The 18,713-nt window shown below is 37.9% G+C and overlaps 3 protein-coding genes across 5 annotated transcripts; 2 read left to right on the forward strand and 1 right to left on the reverse strand.

The window, feature by feature from the left end:
- Positions 1-2,827: 2,827 nt before the first annotated feature.
- Positions 2,828-7,166, forward strand: LOC111448983 (tRNA-specific 2-thiouridylase MnmA). Its single transcript, XM_023088800.1, has 10 exons — positions 2,828-3,251; positions 3,480-3,554; positions 3,877-3,930; positions 4,121-4,199; positions 4,323-4,450; positions 4,833-4,916; positions 5,401-5,484; positions 5,846-5,997; positions 6,240-6,390; positions 6,554-7,166. Exons 1-10 carry the CDS (start codon positions 2,904-2,906, stop codon positions 7,007-7,009), a joined length of 1,611 nt encoding a protein of 536 aa, XP_022944568.1. The 5' UTR covers positions 2,828-2,903; the 3' UTR covers positions 7,010-7,166.
- A 155-nt stretch (positions 7,167-7,321) lies between these two features.
- Positions 7,322-10,104, reverse strand: LOC111448986 (extensin-2-like). Of its 2 annotated transcripts, XM_023088805.1 has the most exons (4): positions 9,754-10,104; positions 9,624-9,720; positions 8,856-8,879; positions 7,323-8,594 (listed from the first exon to the last, which is right to left on the reverse strand). In XM_023088805.1, the coding sequence occupies exons 1-4, from the start codon at positions 10,041-10,043 to the stop codon at positions 7,632-7,634; spliced, it is 1,374 nt and encodes a 457-aa protein (XP_022944573.1). In that variant the 5' UTR covers positions 10,044-10,104; the 3' UTR covers positions 7,323-7,631. The 2 variants fall into 2 exon arrangements, with proteins under 2 accessions (XP_022944572.1, XP_022944573.1); XM_023088804.1 differs by having other exon boundaries at positions 7,322-8,594; positions 9,624-10,104.
- A 2,738-nt stretch (positions 10,105-12,842) lies between these two features.
- Positions 12,843-17,509, forward strand: LOC111448791 (zinc finger protein WIP2-like). 2 transcript variants are annotated; one of them, XM_023088541.1, is made up of 4 exons: positions 12,843-12,907; positions 12,991-13,124; positions 15,304-15,899; positions 16,901-17,509. In XM_023088541.1, exons 3-4 carry the CDS (start codon positions 15,348-15,350, stop codon positions 17,348-17,350), a joined length of 1,002 nt encoding a protein of 333 aa, XP_022944309.1. In that variant the 5' UTR covers positions 12,843-12,907; positions 12,991-13,124; positions 15,304-15,347; the 3' UTR covers positions 17,351-17,509. The 2 variants fall into 2 exon arrangements, with proteins under 2 accessions (XP_022944309.1, XP_022944308.1); XM_023088540.1 differs by lacking the exons at positions 12,843-12,907; positions 12,991-13,124 and having other exon boundaries at positions 15,231-15,899.
- Positions 17,510-18,713: the final 1,204 nt, after the last annotated feature.

The raw sequence follows: 18,713 nt of genomic DNA on the forward strand, positions 1-18,713 counted from the left end.
TTTTTTTTTTTTTTTTTTTTTCTTTTCTTTTCTTTTTGGGTTAAATTTAATCCACATTTCTTCACTAACAAGAGAGAGAGAGAGAGAGAGAGAGAGAGAGATAGATAGAGGGTTTGTTTTCCAGCCAAGCCAAGATATTTGCTTCCACTTCACATAACCTATATTTCTCTCTCTTCCACACGTGTACTTCAAGATAGATCCTTTTTACTTTTTTTATTTAATAAGTCTCTAAATTTTAATAAATCAAAGTTATTAGGGTTTTTGGGCCTTAGATATGTTTAAATAAAATAAAATAAAATTTAAAATTTAGAGAGATATTAAACCCAATTAATTTTGTTATTTAACATTTATTTAAGGAATTAGAAAAACGATGATGACATGTAGTTAGGGGCGCAGTACTTGGTTTTGGTTCATCCACATCATTCAATTCTCCAAACATTGTGTTCGTTGGATTTGCAAATCTTCCTCTTCCAATTTCATTTCTGCCGTGTCTAAAAGGTTGGATTATATATGAATAATAATAACCTTAAAAAGTTCACCTCATAATAATGAATACAAGATTTAATCCATTTTTTTAATATTATTTTAAAGCTTAATTATATTATCAGGCATTAAGAAATGGAATTAAAATTGTATTGTAATTAACAAACACATTTTCAATTTCCGAATGAAAAAGACATATATTTTTAGGAGTCCAAAAAGCGTACGGGCCTTTGAAATTTTTGACCTGAAAAGAATGGAAAATTGTGTTTGAAGTTAGTATTATATGAAAATGTTTTCTTATTCTTTTTATTTATTTATTTATTTTATTTTGCCTTAGAAATTAGGTTTTCCATTTGACGTATTTTTAGTGCAATCAACTTAAAATGTCCAAAATGTACTAAACAAATTAGAGAATGCTTCAGTAATCGTCTTTGTGTTCCTTTTTTATTTTTATTTTTAATCTTTTTTCTAACATAAAAACAAAAAATTAATTTCATCCACCAATCTTAAGAATTACACCAAAACACTATTAGATCCTTAAATTAACAAAAAATGCAGTTTTTCTAAAAATACATTTTCGTTTGTTTTATTTATTCAGTTTTCTGAATATGAGCAAGTAAATAAATAAAACAAACAGGTTCCAAGTAGCTTTCTGCTTTTTTAATGAAGTAGTAGGAAGACGAGAAAATGCAGCAAACAAGGAGACCCATTTCCTTGCTCGTACATATTAAAATTAAATTTTATACCATTCAATTGATCATATAATATGATTATTATTATTATTATTATGAACCAAGGAACATTAATGGATTAATGTGAGTGAATTAGGAAGAAGAAATTAAAAAGGCAAAGTCAAACCATAAAAACAAAAAAGAATGACCAAAATTATGTGTATATCAATTATTTGGGCTTCATATTTTGACATCATTGCCCAATATTTCAAATGCCCACATTGCAATATCTCCCATGGGGCCACTCGCTGAATAATACAACACAAAATCAATCCCCTTAAAAAAGAAAATAATAATAATAATAATCGTCGACGTGGCAGGTCGAGATTCGTGGTTGAATATTATTGGGTGAAGATTAAAATGAAGCAATAATTCAGAACCCTAATGATGTAAATACCAATATTGGAGAAATTATTTGGTTTATGACAAAACTACCTTTGCTTATTGACTCAAAATTAATTTCATCATTAATTAACAGTAATCACTTGGAAAAGCGAGTTTAGCCCAATTTCGAATCAAAGGGGAGGGGAAGGAGGTTGTGATGTTTAGTATTAATCGGGCCATGTCGGCAGTATTAAATGCATAATTTAATTTGCTTCAATTTATCCTGACATGTGTATCATACAAAACGATGCGTTTTATGCGGTTCAAATTTTCCTGAGAAAAATAAAAGATAAATTATTTCTTTTCGCGCCCATGTCGGCAGTTGGACAAAAAGAAATTAAAAAAAAAAAAGAAAAAAGGAAGAGCATTTCACTTCTGTCAACCACTCTCAAATTAGCATAATTCTCTATCTCAATTCTGGAGGGCATGGTTGCTTCAAAATTAGGCTTCCCTTCTTACTAACCATTGCATAAACAGAAGATAAATGTTACCCACTCTACGTTCGACTCTATCTCATTACAAAAATGGAACGACCTAATAGGTTTCATCAATTAAGAGTTTTGGAAGAAAAATGAAGAGATTGACAACCGTTACACTTATAGTTTATAATGTAACAACCCTGGTATATAATTTATGTTATATTTTGTTCTTTAAGATTGACAATTTAAAACTCTTAACTAACGAAGGTATATGTGTTAATTAATTGAGTGGCACATGATTTCAATTTCACACGTCTAAAAATATGATAGGAAAATATTAAGGGTGCGGAAATGTGTTACAGTTCAAAAAAAACATATATTAGATAATAGAATTGACTAAATGTGATACGTCAACTATCACACTATGCTTGGGCTTGGACATTTATATGAACAATAATGAGGAATCTTGGTGGGTTTATTGCTATTTTTGTGGTTGATTCTGTTTGGCAGTCGGCTATTTTTGTGATTTTTTTATTTCTTTTAAAAAAATTATTCTTTTTCTTCATTGGGAGCTAAAAACTAAAAAAAAAAAAAACTAGACCAAGGGTAAAGTGGACAATACACAAAAGAAAATTATAAGAAAAAATGCAAATTGGGCCTGGTTCAAACGGGCTCTCCAGTCACTCTTCAGGACAGTGATCCAGATGGGCACTAAATGGGCTTCTGAATGGCCCATATATCTGTTATCGTCAATTTCATTATTTTCATTTAAAATCTCAACGAAATTAATTTGGATAATATGTTATTTTAGTTTACTCGGCTCGTCTTCCTTTCGGAGCGAGAAGAATGCAGCGGCGGTGGATATAAGGAGGAATCAATTACAGTGATGCTGAGACTGAGAGTGAACCCCGTTTGGTGCACTCTTCCGATCTCCCATTTCACTTCTCTTCCCCTTCGCCCCTCAATTCTCAGACCTGTTCTCCGCCGCCACAGGCCTCGACTCTTCCTCACCCGATTCTCCGCCTCCTCTGCTGTGCATAAAGCCTCGGAATCTTCTTCAGCTAAAGGCCTCTCGGATGGCGACTTGGAGCCTTTCCTCTCATGTTCGATGCCTCGCCATCCGCTCAAAGTTGCTGTTCTTCTTAGCGGTGGCGTCGATAGCAGCGTCGCCCTCCGCCTCCTCCATGCTGCTGGCCACTCCTGCACTGCCTTCTATCTTAAGATATGGTTTCAGGTGCGTACTCTTTGTTCCTTTAATGGAACAGATCATATGCTTCATGTGTTTTCTTGTAAAGTAAGGAAGCTGATATTGGGAATGCTGGCGCAATCGGTGTTTAGGATTATAATTAATGACGAGCGTGGACGTGTTTCTGCTTTGCTATGTATATGATATGTATGTTCTTGGGCAGAGGACAATAGCCTTTTCATGTGACCGCAGTTTTGATGGATTTTGTTTGCGTAGGAAGACTTCGAGAATTTTTGGTCAGAATGCCCATGGGACGATGATTTGAAGTATGCTAAAGCTGTTTGTGATCAGGTTTGTCACTGTTTTAGCTTTATGAATCCATCTAGACTTGCAAAGTTTTGAGATTGTTTGGATTGACTTTCTAAGGTCTTAAAAACACTTATTTTTGCATTTAGAAGCACTTTTTTTAAGTGCATAGGAAGTTAATCCAAACAGACTTTTAATTTGGAAAAAAAAATCCAAATTGAACGTAGTTCAAGATACCTATAAGTTATTTCACCACATGATGCTAAGCGTAGTTATAGGTTCTGCGTGTGGGGAGAATCTGTCTTATTTTCTGCCGTCGTTTGTGCTGAAGAGAGAATTAGAACTGAAAATGTACACTGGTTTTCAGGTTGATGTACCATTGGAAGTGGTTCATTTGACAGAGGAATATTGGAGGAACGTGGTAAGTGCCTTTACAATTACAAAATTTTATTCTGCAACTTTGTTGGATAACTTAATGATGTACTACATCAAACCAATTTGGTTATGGTTGTGCTGGCTGACCATCTTGCTCATGTGTTCTTTCTAACAGGACGAAATAGTTTTGGGTTAGTTTTTCTGTCTGATGAATATTGTTTAGTTCATGTTTTTAGGTTTCTTATATAATTGAAGAATATCGATGTGGCCGTACTCCAAACCCTGATGTTCTTTGTAACACAAGAATAAAGTTTGGTATGTTCATTAAATTTACTTGAATGGACTTTATAATTTTTTTTGCTATATTGTCAAGTTTTTGGTTATGTCTATGATGTTTTTTGTATTAATATAGTTTATGGCATTCCCTGCTTTTTCCAGGTGCATTCATGGATGCAATAAGCAATATGGAGTTTGATTATGTTGCTTCAGGGCATTATGCGAATGTTATTCATCCATCTGCTGATCAAATGGAAAAACCTTCTGTTTTAGAACTATCCAAGGACATGGTATCTACAAATGGTTGCATTGGCCTTTATTTCATTCTACCCTATCCAATAGGGAGTATCAATCATAACTTGCTTAACTTCAATATTTCGCAGTCGATTGTTTTCGTGTTGACTTTTGCCTATATTCTGTGCATGACAGTTAGTGATGCCATTAGTAATTCAACTTGAAGTCTCATATATTACTCTGTGGCATAAATATGACCTATATTGATGAATTATATGGGCTAATATTTGTTGTAATCCTTCTAGAAACATCATTAACAAGTAATATGATTGCTTACCTAGTTCAAGGTTCATTGTCGAACACATTTGTCTCTTCCTTGTTCCTTCTTGCTCCAAACTAAAGATTTCTTGTTTCTCTTCACTATTTTTGTTTTCTTAGGTCAAAGATCAAACATATTTTCTGTCGCATCTCTCGCAGAACCAGCTTAAAAGGCTTTTATTCCCTCTTGGTTGTATTCCGAAGGTTTGTTCAAGCTTACTTTACAGCATTTATTATCATGGGTTTTTAAGATATCTCTTACGTTTCAGACTTCAAGAGTGTAATCTGAGAGCTTCAGCTATTGTTGGTCTGATTTTGTACTGGCCTTTTAGGCTTCTACAGACATAAACACCTAGCGGCTAACATTGGTTTCATTTAGTTGAGGAATTTATGTATTTAATAGAAGTTAAAAAAATTCTATTACATAATTTCGTAAGCCAATTGGTGTAGATATCATTTTAAAGCTATTGAGTTTTAAACTATTCTTGGGTGCAAGAACTTATATAAATGCTTCAAATAGTAAGTTCATATCATGAATTGGATCTTGCTCCTATCTCAACTCTGGCTACTTTCTTTCATCTAGTGCATACTTGTGTGCTTGTGATCTTGTTAATATGTTTTCCTTGAGTTGTAACTTCAGCAATATTTTTCCTTCTCAGCCTTATATTCCCTCAGCAATTATCTGCAGGATGAGGTTCGCAAACTTGCTGCAAAATTCAACTTACCAAACAAAGACAGAAAGGATTCACAAGGAATATGTTTCCTTGGGAAGGTAGTTTCGGATGTGATGATTTATGCATCTATTTTACTTGGAGGACTGAATGCTTTCTCAAAATTCATTCGTCAATGCCAATATTTCTAATATTTTAGTGTTGCCATTTTATATTTTAAAAATATCCTTCTACTTGTTATCACTATTTAAAATGACAGAAGCTAGCTCAAAGAATTTAGTATAAAATTTGCTAACTGTTGTAGAATTTTTCTGATGGCTAAACTTTCCCCGAGCTGGGTTTTTATTTCCTTATTCTTCATGACAGTGAAAAAAATCTTGTTCATCCAGCTTCAGAAGATGGGTCTCTGTGTAAGGTATCTTGCGGTACAATTAATGCAGAATCTGTTTCTTTGATGTGTAGATAAAATTTAGTGAATTCGTGGCGAGACATATTGGGGAGGACGAAGGTGTGATATTGGAGGCAGAGTCGGGAGATTTTCTTGGCAAACATCGAGGGTTTTGGTTTTACACGATTGGCCAACGCCAAGGCCTAAAACTTCCTGGAGGACCTTGGTATGCCTTTTTAGTTTATTTTCAAGAATAAGTTCAATGTTCCCAGCTGTTTAGCGGTTTATGATCCCTTCCAAATCTTCAAGAACATCTTAAATTCTACTTGGTAGAGTAGATTTGAACGTTTCAGGGTGCCAGTTTAGTTTTAAATAACTAATCACGTTAGATTATCTCCAATTTGTTGCTTCTCAAGTTAATATTCTTTTGTTATGTCTCTTCAGCTTTTATGCATTGGTCTAATGCAGGTATGTTGTGGAGAAAGATATTAGGAACAATGTAGTATTTGTTTCGAGAAATTATTTCTCACTTGACAAAAGAAGACGGTTGTTTCGAGTTGGATCATTGAAATGGCTTAGTGGGTTGGTTCCAGACCAATTTACTGAGCTTCAATGTAAGGTAAAGTTTCAGCTTCCATCTCTCATATTTCTCGCTAGTTTCACTACTTCAAGTTGGCCTGCCTGTAACTGTTCAACAGGAGTCAGTTTATTCGTGCAAATTTGTGTTTGAACTGATGTCAGTTCCAGTTCCCCCTTATTTGATGATTTTATACAATTGTTAGGTCCGACATGGCCCGAGTTTCTATAGTTGCAATTTGACAATGGAACGCAATGAAGATAGTGATGAAGATGTTGCAGTTGTCCATCTAAGCGAAGATGACCAAGGCCTTGCAGCAGGCCAGTTTGCAGCCTTTTATGAGGGAAGGAGATGCATTGGGTCGGGTGTGATTTTAGAATCTTGGGATGATCAGGGGTTTCCTGTATGTGCAAAGGCTCTTGAAATTGCACAAATGGAAGATAAGTCGAAGCTTGGTAAACCAATAAAGATAAAAGTTAAACCAGAGAATGCTACGAAAGAATGTGAACCTAAAGATGATACAAAAATACACGGCGTGTTAAAGAATCAACAAACCACTGTGGTTGAGCAAACCGGAGAAGTGGCTTCGGATGAAGCACTCACCACAGCCCCAATGAAATGGCTTGGAAGCCTTCGGAAGAAGCTGCTGCAGGTATTTTAATTTTTGCCTTAGTTTAGAAATCGAATCCTTGACTACAGCCCTGCAATGAGAGTGAAACCCATATTTTATTCCTTTGAATCTGTTGACTGAATTATGACATATTTGTATGTTTGTGATGGAGCAAATATAGGAGCTCTCCTCTCTTATTCCGACGCCTTTTCTTTTCATTTGAATCGACTGAGTTATTTGTTGTTTCTTTTAACTGAGGGATCAAGTTGATTTAATCATGTCTTTGGAAGTATACAATCTCATCATCATAAATTAGATTTCAAAATGCATAAATTTAGACGAAATTGTGATTAACCGCAATGCCAAACTAGAAAACAATGAATTTGCATTGCAGAGTATAATGTAAAATCAAATACAACAATTGATAGAATTCAAATCTTTAGCATCTGGATCTTGGATGCCAAAAAATAATATGACGATTCTTTCCGAATGATTTACTAGCGAGAGCTCGAGTGACAATCACATCTTTGAAGAAATTGATTGGCTTCAACTTCACCGTATGCATAGGAAGTTGGCTAATGTTATTCATGCAATTTAATATAATAGAAATGTCATCACTTAGTGCTTTTGGAAGTGGGGACGAGTTGCACTATAGTGTTGATGATGTTTGGATTTAATACGGTGGAGGAGGTGACTTGTAGTAATAAGGAGGTGGTGGTGACGAAGACGGGGGTGGAGGTGACTTATAATAATAAGGTGGGGGAGGTGATGGAGATGATGGAGGTGGAGATTTGTAAATATATGGAGGAGGTGGTGATGGAGATGGCGGCGGTGGAGATTTATAATAATATGGGGGAGGGGGAGATTTCAATGGAGGTGGAGGGGACTTGTAATAGTAAGGAGGTGGTGGTGATGGAGATGGTGGAGGAGGAGATTTGTAAATATATGGAGGAGGTGGTGATGGAGATGACGGTGGTGGAGATTTATAGTAATATGGCAGAGGGGGAGATTTCAACGGAGGTGGAGGGGACTTGTAATAGTAAGGAGGTGGTGGTGATGGGGACGGTGGAGGAGGAGATTTGTAAACATATGGGGGAGGTGGTGATGGAGATGGTGGTGGTGGAGATTTATAATAATATGGTGGAGGAGGAGATTTCAATGGAGGTGGAGGGGACTTGTAATAGTAAGGAGGTGGTGGTGACGGGGACGGTGGAGGAGGAGATTTGTAAACATATGGGGGAGGTGGTGATGGAGATGGCGGTGGTGGAGATTTATAATAATACAGTGGAGGGGGAGATTTCAATGGAGGTGGAGGAGACTTGTAATAGTAAGATGGTGGTGGTGAAGATGGTGGTGGAGGAGATTTATAGTAATAAGGGGGTGGTGGGGATTTCAATGGAGGTGGAGGGGACTTGTAATAGTAAGGTGGTGGGGGTGATGGAGAGGGGGGTGGAGGTGACTTATAATAATAAGGTGGAGGAGGTGATGGAGACGGTGGAGGTGGAGATTTATAAATATATGGAGGAGGTGGTGATGGAGACGGTGGAGGTGGTGATTTATAAATATAAGGAGGGGGAGGAGATGGAGATGGAGACGGTGGAGGTGGTGACTTATAGATATAAGGAGGGGGAGGAGATGGAGATGGAGGGGGTGGTGACTTATAATAGTATGGTGGAGGTGGGGATGGTGATGGAGGTGGTGGTGATTTATAGACATAGGGAGGTGGAGGAGAGGGAGATGGTGGAGGAGGTGATTTGTAAACGTAGGGAGGTGGAGGCGATGGAGATGGTGGTGGGGGAGACTTGTAAACATAGGGAGGTGGTGGAGAGGGAGATGGTGGTGGAGGGGACTTATAGACATAAGGTGGGGGCGGTGATGGAGATGGTGGAGGAGGAGACTTGTAGACATAGGGAGGTGGTGGCGATGGAGATGGTGGTGGAGGAGAGCTATAGGTGTAAGGAGGCGGTGGGGATGGAAATGGTGGTGGAGGAGAGCTATAGACGTAAGGAGGCAGTGGTGATGGAGATGGTAGAGGAGGAGACTTGTAGACGTAGGGAGGTGGCGGCGATGGAGATGGGGGTGGAGGAGAGCTATAGACGTAAGGAGGCGGTGGTGATGGAGATGGTGGTGGAGGAGAGCTATAGATGTACGGAGGCGGTGGTGATGGAGATGGTGGAGGAGGAGACTTGTAAACGTAGGGAGGTGGCGGCGATGGAGAAGGTGGTGGAGGAGAGCTATAGACGTAAGGAGGTGGTGGTGATGGAGATGGTGGTGGAGGAGAGCTATAGACGTAAGGTGGGGGCGGTGATGGAGATGGTGGAGGAGGAGATTTGTAGACGTAGGGAGGTGGCGGCGATGGAGATGGTGGTGGAGGAGAGCTATAGACGTAAGGTGGGGGTGGTGATGGAGATGGTGGTGGAGGAGAGCTATAGACGTAAGGAGGGGGTGGCGATGGAGATGGTGGAGGAGGAGATTTGTAGACGTAGGGAGGCGGTGGAGGAGAGATATAGACGTAAGGAGGTGGTGGTGATGGAGATGGTGGAGGAGGAGATGCGTAGACATAGGGGGGTGGTGGAGGAGACTTATAAATATACGGAGGTGGTGGTGGAGACTTGTAGACGTATGGTGGTGGCGATGGAGATTTGTAGATGTACGGAGGAGGTGGAGGAGACTTGTAGACGTATGGTGGTGGAGGTGGAGACTTGTAAATGTAGGGTGGCGGTGGTGGAGATTTGTAGACGTAAGTTGGCGGTGACGGAGACCTGTAGACATAAGAAGTTGGTGGTGGTGGAGACTTATAAACATAGGATGGTGGTGGTGACTTGGGGTGCTTATACTTGGGAGGCAATGGCTTGGGGTAGTGGCGATATTTTGGGGAAGGTGGGGGTGTAGGGTGATAATGGTTAGGTGGAAAATGTTTGGGATGTTGATGCTTATGTAACTCAATTTGACCGAGTTGAGGCTTTTTGATAGGTAACAACTCTTCATCGTCTTGAGCAACAACGACGGTAGTGGCAATGAGGCAAATCACCACCGCCGGGAACAGCAGGTGAGGCCAATGCCTCAGAGGTTTCATAGTCCCCATCGTCAGGCAATGGGCACTTAGCTCTCCAAAACAACACTTAGATTGATGCTGTGAGTTGCATTTCAAGGTGTGCTTCCAACCCTTTATATTCTACCCATCAATGCCTGATTATGATTATGATAATCAAACTACAATTTTTAATTCAAGCTTGGTTCATCGCAGATCTGATTTTTTGAAAATTTTGATTGAATATTGAGCTTTGGAAGATCGTGGCTACCGACTACAAAGTTGTTGGCGGGACAAATGCATTTTGAGCCTTAGTTCATTTAAGACACTAAAGTAATGCACGTTCCCACAGTATCTTTCATCCTCCATACAATGCCATTGGTGCAAGAATAAATCAATATGATTTCTAATTGAAGTAGTCTCCCTTGACTTTCAATAATTCTTTTATTTTAATTAGATTATATTTTTTCTAAAATCCTTTTATTTTATTTTATTAGATTATATTTTATTTTTAATTTTCATAATTTCTTTTATAACAGTTCCATCTTAAGATGATTCTTGTTTTAGTTCTTATATTCCTTCAACTTATATAAAACCTTATTATTTTGAGTTACATAATGAAAGTATTAAAATTACCCCAAAACAGTTTAAAATGTTTGTTCTTCCACCTCTTTTCTCTAGTAATATATGGGTATTTCTCATGACAATCATAGCTTCTTTTATCGTTTTGAAGTGTCACCATAAACCTCAGTGTAGCAAATGGGGCATGCCTGGAACAGAAATATTATGTATTGTATAGACAAAAGTTACTGATAGTCTGTTATTAGAATTACCTCCCAAAAGTGCAAGGGTAAAATATATCAGAACATCACCTTGTTGATACTAAGCCACTTGGTCCTGCAACTGGTATGATACCCCTATGTTTGCATGGTAGAGTAATCCTTTGGTCTCTACATTTGTATTCCATTTGGCATATCACACACCTATATACAAATCAAGATTGATACAATCAGATGTAACAACACATGAGTTAGAAACAGTCATCAGCTTTATTGTCTTTAAAACGCATTTATTAGGGAGAAATTTCTACACCCTTATAAGAAATGTTTCGTTCTACTCCAGCGAATGTGGAATCTTACACATTATTTACCGCTTATACTCAACTCTATCCGGTATATAGAAAAATGTCTTACTGCAAGTTCAACAGATAGAGCCTGGAAGCTCATACATTGCTCCTGAAGTTGGAGCATCTGGTTTTAGACCCTATCTCTGCGCTCCTCCCATTGGAACTTTGTTGGATCCAAAAGAGAAACATCAACTTGACCTTCAAATTCATTTTGTGCAACAGAGTCACTGTCACTGTGATTAGCCTCTTCTGGCTCACTATTACCTTGGAAACCAACGTTCTGGCAACCTGGAATTGTTTGTCCATTATGGTAAGCACGCATTTGCTTATAAAGCAAGTGTTTTGAGCTTAATAACTTACCAACATCATCCTTGGCTTTACTCGTCCCATCACCAACACATGCAACCACTGCTATGAGAAGCCTCCCTCACAATCTCATCTGTCCATTCCATTCAAAAGCTCGGAGCACTCACTATCCTCACTAAAGTCGGCCCATCTTCTTCAATCGTGTAGTTGTTTGTGATGCAACAAGAGGCAATAAGTTTCCCTTTATTGAACGCCATTGATAAACCAAACTTTTCGGGTCCACAATCGTAATTAGAGCCTCCTTGAGGCCTATGAATCCTCGAACAATTTTTCCTTAATCGAGGCAAACAACGTACATTTTTATTCGACACTTAAAGATTCTATTGACGTGGCTAAGTTAAAAGGCATTGATTCTAATACCATGTTAGTAATCACGAACGTCCACAATAGTATAATATTGTTCGGTTTAAGTATAAACTCTAGGGGTTTTTCTCATCATATCAACCATCCTCAACATTGTACTCCACTTTCTTTAATAAAATAAAAAAAAAAAAAAAAAAAAAAAAAAACTAACTAACTAGATAGCCATCGCATCAACGGTATTAACGATATTTTATGAAGGTCGTACAATTATCCCAAATTTTATTGTTTACCTCTTTCTTGGCGGGGTTTATGGTGTTGTTTCCCTGTTCTTCCAAAACCCTATTCAATTCCACAAATTCAGTTCCGTTGTGTGAAATTCGAACCCCGTTTTTGGTTCATTGGATCAGTCCACCAAGATGCCACCCAACGATGACATTGTGTTTTACTTCCCCTGCTACGCTTAAGACTTCCACGCTTTCCTCCGTCTACCTCGCATTCCAGTTTCATTCAATATTCCTGTTCATTGTGTTTTACTTCTTTTGTGGTTCAAAGAGGGTAACTCCGCAAGGGAATTCGGTCACAACTGAGACTTGGGGGGCAATGTTTGTTGATAAATCTCCCCTAATTTGTTCGGCCTCATTGTCGCTAATTCAATCCGACGTGTCGAATAAGTCTGATTCTGATATTCGTACGAACCATCGTTTTTTGACTGGTGGGTACATTCAGTGGCCAGCCAATTTCAGGAAACACAAGGCCTGAGTCAATACTCCGCCAACTTACTACCAAGAAAGGACAGGTATTTGGTGCATGCTTGATCTGCCTAACTTTTCGTTATAAAACATGACAATTTCTTCTCCTTTTAAATTGGTGAAAGATTGAGAGTGCTCTTAGTTTAGCATTTTGGTTAGCTTGGTGGGTCTTATCTGCCCCCCTCTGTTCTTCTTTTCCTATATATTCAGACTCTTGGTGTGGCTGTGCGTACTTTTCTTTTTAGCATTCAAGATATTTAACATGCATATGCTCTGATTCAAGTTTGTACTTATTCATTGTAGCTCTATAGAGACTGTCTTAACCATGAATTGAAGGAGATGATAAGAGGACATCACGAACAATAATGGTTCAGGTAATCTTGGATTTGGTGTGTATTTCTAGTTATGATATTTTTCAGTGGAGAACTGATCAAGATCCTTTGTTTCTTTTCTTCAGAGCTCAAGGACTCCAGGAACACTTGTCCATGGTGGTAGCAACCTGACTATTGGTCGGGTTACAGCTGGTTTGGAGTTCAACCGCCCTATCAGACCAGACCAATGTGGAGTGGAACTGGAGGACTTTATTTCCAGGTACTTTAGTTGAACTGGATACATGCTTCTTGAAATCTTTGTCGACTTTGATATGCTTGGTCCTATAATGTTGAACTGGATTAGGCTATAGATCAGATGGTAGCCTTCTTGTTGCAGTAAACACGTATTTTCTTATCTCATGGAAAACCAACTATTTCCTATGAACCATTATGCCTTAGAGCATTAACCTCTTCCATAATAGGTAGTTTCCTATTTGGATAATCTAAGGCTTCTTGTGTATTCCTTGGGACAAATAAGTTATCTATCCTAGAAGTGAAAATTTTATGTCGGTTTGACAACTTTTCGTACGAGATATAATTTGCAATGAGATATTTAGTGCAAATTCTAGTAGCTTTCCTCAAGGCAATAGGCAAGACATTTTCAGTGACAATGCTCGAGTTGTAAATAGATTGAAGAATAAGTTATGTGCTTGATTTGAGGAAGAAAAATATAGAGTGTTCCACAGGCGGCACTATACAATTTCCGTGTGCAAAAGCTGGTCTCTGCAGCTTCGAAATAAGGTACATTTTGATTGAATGAAGCTGAGTGTGCGTATCATCTTAAGGTACAATCAATCATTCCTCTGGCTGCAGTTTTCTGTCTCAGCCAAAGGCCCTTCTTCCAAATTTTACACATTAATTAAACCATGAAATATCAAACTCTCCTAAGCTCTTCTCTCTCTGTCTTTTGAAGTAGAAAGTATGGATAAGAAAAGTAGTGAGTTTCAGTTAGTTGGTGAAAATAGAATATATTGGCAATGAGAAACTGAATGAGGTTGTAATGTTGGAAAAGGACCTTATCTCATTGTTATGATTATGTAGGCCCCAAATAAAACAAGGGAGAATCTTCAAACAACAAAATTCTATATTTATTGATGTGCAATTTCCGTAGGAGTGGTTATCATTATAATGTTTCTTTTTCTTTTCTTTTTTTAAATATTTGCACCGATAGTATATGTATATACTTCTAAGAACTCATCAATAATTGACTGAATTCGTAATAGTAAAAGTTGCTTTACATGATTGTGAATTTGAATATCAATCTAAAAATTATGGTACTCCAGTTCATTTGCATTTTAGATTTATACTTTATATCTGTGACTACTTTCAAAACTTTTGATGTTGGTAGTGTAAAGACAATATATATAGATGAAGTTTGCATAAAAAAAAAAAGGTTTAATAATTTGTAGTTTGATGAGAAATGGAATGGGTTTATGGAAGGCGGCATGGAAATAATAAGGTGGTAAGAGGTAAGAGGGGATTGATAAGGCAGAATGTTGTCGAATTGTGTCTGTGAAACAGTGAAAAGGGGCGTAGGGAAATGGAGGGAGGGATTAGCCGACCAGGAAACCAAGACGAGGCCACCAAAGCAAATGTTGGCCTCCGCATTTACATTAATTCACATACAAAAACACTTACCTAATTCCTAAACATATTTCATTCCCAAAGACTCTCAATTTCTAGACTTCATTTCCTTCGCCCTCTCTCTGCTTTGGCAGTGGGATTATGGTCTCCCCACTCCGCTCTCCAACGCTAATCCTTTCACACCCACCCCCTCTGCACGTGAACCTCAGTCAACACTTCAAATCTAATGCCTCCATTCCAATGAATGTGTTGGGACTTGGGAGTTCAACCCATTACTTCCACAAACATTACTCTATCAAATTAGTGAGTTAGATTTGTTTCTTATCAAGTTTTTTCCTGTTAGATCGGTGAGTGATTGAATTTGGTTATATTGGAGATCACTAAGTTAGCATCATTCATTCATGGATTGCGAATTCTTTATTTGAAATTATAATAAGTTTGGATGATGTTTTAATAAAACACTTCAAAAAGTGTTGTTTTGCTTTGAAATTTAAGCCCTTTTTCTTATGCCCTTTTCACACTGCTCACACTGTTCAATGAGTCGCTTGTTCTTTCAAATCCCAAGACTTGTGATATCTATGTGTGTCTCTCTCTCACCCTTTGTTTGGTATTTTATTTTTCTGATTGTTTAGTCATTCTGGCAAGTGATCTTGGCCTTGTCCTTTCTTCCACTCACTTGGGAGTTCCTCTTTTATTTATTTTATCTCTTTTAATTTGGGTGTGATTTGTCCAATCTCTTCTATCTTATTAACTTTCAATCACTTCTTTCTCCCCTCCCTCCCTCCCTCTCCTATATATTATGAGGGTGTAAACAGTCTCCGGAGCATAACCATTTCTCTCCCTTAAACCATCAACAAACATGACTGATCCCTACTCCATGCTTCACCCCTACTTTTCTTCTTCTTCTAAATCATCTTACTCTCCTTATCATCATCTCTTCTCTCTTTCTTACTCCAATGATAACAATACCCTAAAAAACACATCCTCCTCCTCCTCCTCCTCTTTCACAACAACCCATGGATCATTTTCTCCTGATTCTTGTTCCTCCCCTCAAGTCCTTCCCCTTTTAAGCTTGAGCCCTGCAAGGCATGATCAAGAACATCACTCCTGTAGGCCTTGTGAAGACGAGGAGGATGAGGAGGAGGAGAGCGTTACAGTTGCTTTGCATTTAGGGCTTCCAACTCCTCCTTCTTCTGATCTGATTTTGAGGCTCTCTTCAACTGAGATCTCAGACAAGGAAGACCAACAAGAAGCTGTCCCTGTTGTTGTTCCTAATTACTACTCCTCCTCTACTGCTGGACTCAACAAGGGTCAGTATTGGATTCCCACTCCTGCTCAGATTCTCATTGGTCCAACTCACTTCTCTTGCCCTCTTTGCTTCAAGACCTTCAACAGATACAACAACATGCAGGTACTATCAAATCAACCAAAACCCAGATGGGATTTTTCTCCCTCACCTTTCTGATTCATTTTCATAATATTGCTGAAAAAGACCAAAATTTTCTTCTTTACGCCATATGCCTCCTACTCTTTTGCAAATTTCTAGACTGATTTCAGCCTTTGGCTTTTGTTTTTTGTTTGATATCTTGGAGTGAGTGACTAGGATAAAGAATATATATACATATATTTGCAGACCCTTTAGGGCCCCCTTTCTTTTTTTTCCTTTTTCTCTCAGGAGATTTCATTAGGTGTATGTGTGATCAAGTTTCATGCATGAGATTTTGGTTAATTAACTCATATAAGTCATGACATATATCTTTTGGGTGCATGGTTATTCTAGTTTTGGGGATTTTCAAAAGATCAGAACAAATCTTCCCTGGTCTATTTCAGAATAACATCAGCAAATCCTCCATCTTTATGTGATTGAACAACACAGCAGCCATTTTTCTCTTTTGACATTTTGAACTTCGTGTAATTTAATAAACTTTGGCAGTCGTCTGAAATCTAACTCAACATTTATGCATGTGCTGTGTTTTCCTTTCTTTTTCCATAAATTATTTTCATCCATTTTCGCTTAGTTTAATGCAATATTGAGACTTTATATTGCTCTAAGTATTTGTAGCTAATTCAACACCAAAAGGAGGAATCCCAAGTTTTCGAGAACAACGAAAGCCTTTTTTTTGCTTTTCCAATTCCCTTTGACCACCATAATTGATTCGGAGGTCGGATATCATTTATGAAGTTGAAAACTCCTGAATCTTTTGCCTAAAAAGACCGAGAGTTATGATATATATACAAGAAAATTTGTATCAAAGGAAATGAACATGATCATATTCTGTCAGTGCAACAACTTTTGTGTGTTTAATTTCAAACCAAATGTTTGAAGAAGAAAAAAAAGAAACCCCCATAAACATATACATAAAATAATTAAGATTTGAAACCCTATCTGAAGATCATGGGGTAATTTGACAGATGCATATGTGGGGGCATGGATCTCAATACAGAAAAGGGCCACAGTCACTAAGAGGAACACAACCAACGGCGATGCTTAGGCTGCCATGTTACTGCTGTGCGCCAGGGTGCAGAAACAACATAGACCATCCAAGGTCCAAGCCATTGAAAGACTTCAGAACCCTTCAAACGCATTACAAAAGAAAGCATGGAATCAAGCCATTTACATGTAGAAAATGTGGGAAGGCCTTTGCTGTGAGAGGGGACTGGAGAACCCACGAGAAGAATTGTGGGAAGCTTTGGCACTGCACTTGTGGCTCTGATTTTAAGCACAAAAGGTCTCTCAAAGATCACATCAAGGCCTTTGGACATGGCCATGCAGCTTATGGGATTGACTCTTTTGACGAAGATGATGAGGCAGCTTCTGAGATTGAACATGATAATGACTTGTCTCTAAGGAATGGAGATTGATATGATAATGCCAAATGTTTATTGTGCCACCTGCCTGGGTTCAATTTTTTTGCTTGTACTGTCAAATTGGAGTTATTTTCAATTATTGTTCTTTTCACCCGTTAAGTGCCTTCATTACTTGGATATGGCTAGGGTTTTATTCTTCATCCTCATTTTCATTCAAACCCCAGTAACCCAATACTTGACGTGCTCTCTACCATGGCCGAGGAGCATAGTTTATGTGAGATCTTACATTGATTGGAGAGTAAAACGGGTTTTAAAAATCTTGAAAGAAAGTCCAAAGGAAAAAAACTCAAAAGACAACAATTTATGTACTACTATTCTTGGATATGGATATGGGTAGGGTTAAAAGTGTACCACTTAGATATGATATGATAGTAGAGGATAAATGGTTCGGATGGTTTGATGTAATTTGGTATGATACAGGATAACCAAAACTAGGTACTCATTTAAGAGCTTCGATGGTTCATTCTTTTTCTTGAATGATTGGAATGGTGTAAAGGACAAAGGCATTGCGTCCAAAACATGAAGGCATCGCTTACACGCAACTCAAACATTTATTTTCAACACACAACTCGCCCATCTTAAGTTTCCTTTCTTGATCACTAAAAATTACATCTCTCCCACACACCAAATTATTGGATTCCCTCCATGATTTAGGCCTTTAGGTGAGCTTCAGTGATCATAGTTAACCACAACTCAACTCAGGGTGAAAAAAAACTTAGTTAGAGGAACTAAAGATTAGGCAGCTAAAAGAGTTTAGTGCAGCAATGGGGGAAAGGAATAAAAGGGTTTATTAAGAGGAGGGATTGTGGGATATGTGGAGGATTTGATGATGTGGGAGACAGGGGAGAGAGAGAGAGTAGAGAGAGAAGGGTTTATTGAGATGTCATCTCAGGGAAAGAGGGAAAGAGGAGTGGTAGAATAAGAAATAGGTTGCAGTAGTTATTAAGGGATAGAGATTTTGAAAGTACAAATGAATGGTGATTTAACACAACAGTAAAAGAACTAAGTATAAATATATGCGATTCTTTTCTTTTCTTTGTTAAATCTGTACATTTCCAGTGTTCTGTCGCAGCGCTAATAACCATCTGTCTGCCATTCAGACATGATGGATCCATGTTTCTTTTTTCTTTTTTTTCTTTTTTTTTTTCTTTTTAAGGTTCAAATACTATTAATTTTAAATCTTTCATCTCTTGTTCTTTCAAATGTTCTGTTCCGTAATGTCAAATATTGGAAAGCATGCAACTGGGAAACGTAGAAGAGAAAAAGGAGTGAGAGGAAACACAAAAGTAAAAAATCTTGCCCATTATTATTAATCAACTTTTTGATTAATCAAAAAGATGTCCTTTTTCCCAAACCA

This window comes from Cucurbita moschata, unplaced genomic scaffold, assembly GCF_002738365.1.
Source record: "Cucurbita moschata cultivar Rifu unplaced genomic scaffold, Cmos_1.0 Cmo_Scf00010, whole genome shotgun sequence".
In the NCBI taxonomy this organism is placed as follows: domain Eukaryota; kingdom Viridiplantae; phylum Streptophyta; class Magnoliopsida; order Cucurbitales; family Cucurbitaceae; genus Cucurbita; species Cucurbita moschata.

Excerpts from the sequence above, each read along its gene's own strand:
- LOC111448983 (XM_023088800.1), top strand. The coding sequence starts at position 2,904 with ATGCTGAGACTGAGAGTGAACCCCGTTTGGTGCACTCTTCCGATCTCC. Across the intron at positions 3,931-4,120 it reads AGGAATATTGGAGGAACGTG|GTTTCTTATATAATTGAAGA; the intron begins GTAAGTGCCTTT and ends TCATGTTTTTAG. Across the intron at positions 5,485-5,845 it reads GAATATGTTTCCTTGGGAAG|ATAAAATTTAGTGAATTCGT; the intron begins GTAGTTTCGGAT and ends TTTGATGTGTAG.
- LOC111448986 (XM_023088804.1), bottom strand. The coding sequence starts at position 10,043 with ATGGGGACTATGAAACCTCTGAGGCATTGGCCTCACCTGCTGTTCCCG. Across the intron at positions 8,880-9,623 it reads CATACGTCTACAAGTCTCCT|CCACCACCTCCCTATGTCTA; the intron begins CCACCTCCTCCG and ends CCATCTCCATCG. Across the intron at positions 8,595-8,855 it reads CACCTCCCTATGTCTACAAG|TCTCCTCCCCCTCCTTATAT; the intron begins TCTCCTCCTCCA and ends CCTCCATCTCCA.
- LOC111448791 (XM_023088541.1), top strand. The coding sequence starts at position 15,348 with ATGACTGATCCCTACTCCATGCTTCACCCCTACTTTTCTTCTTCTTCT. Across the intron at positions 15,900-16,900 it reads ACAGATACAACAACATGCAG|ATGCATATGTGGGGGCATGG; the intron begins GTACTATCAAAT and ends GTAATTTGACAG.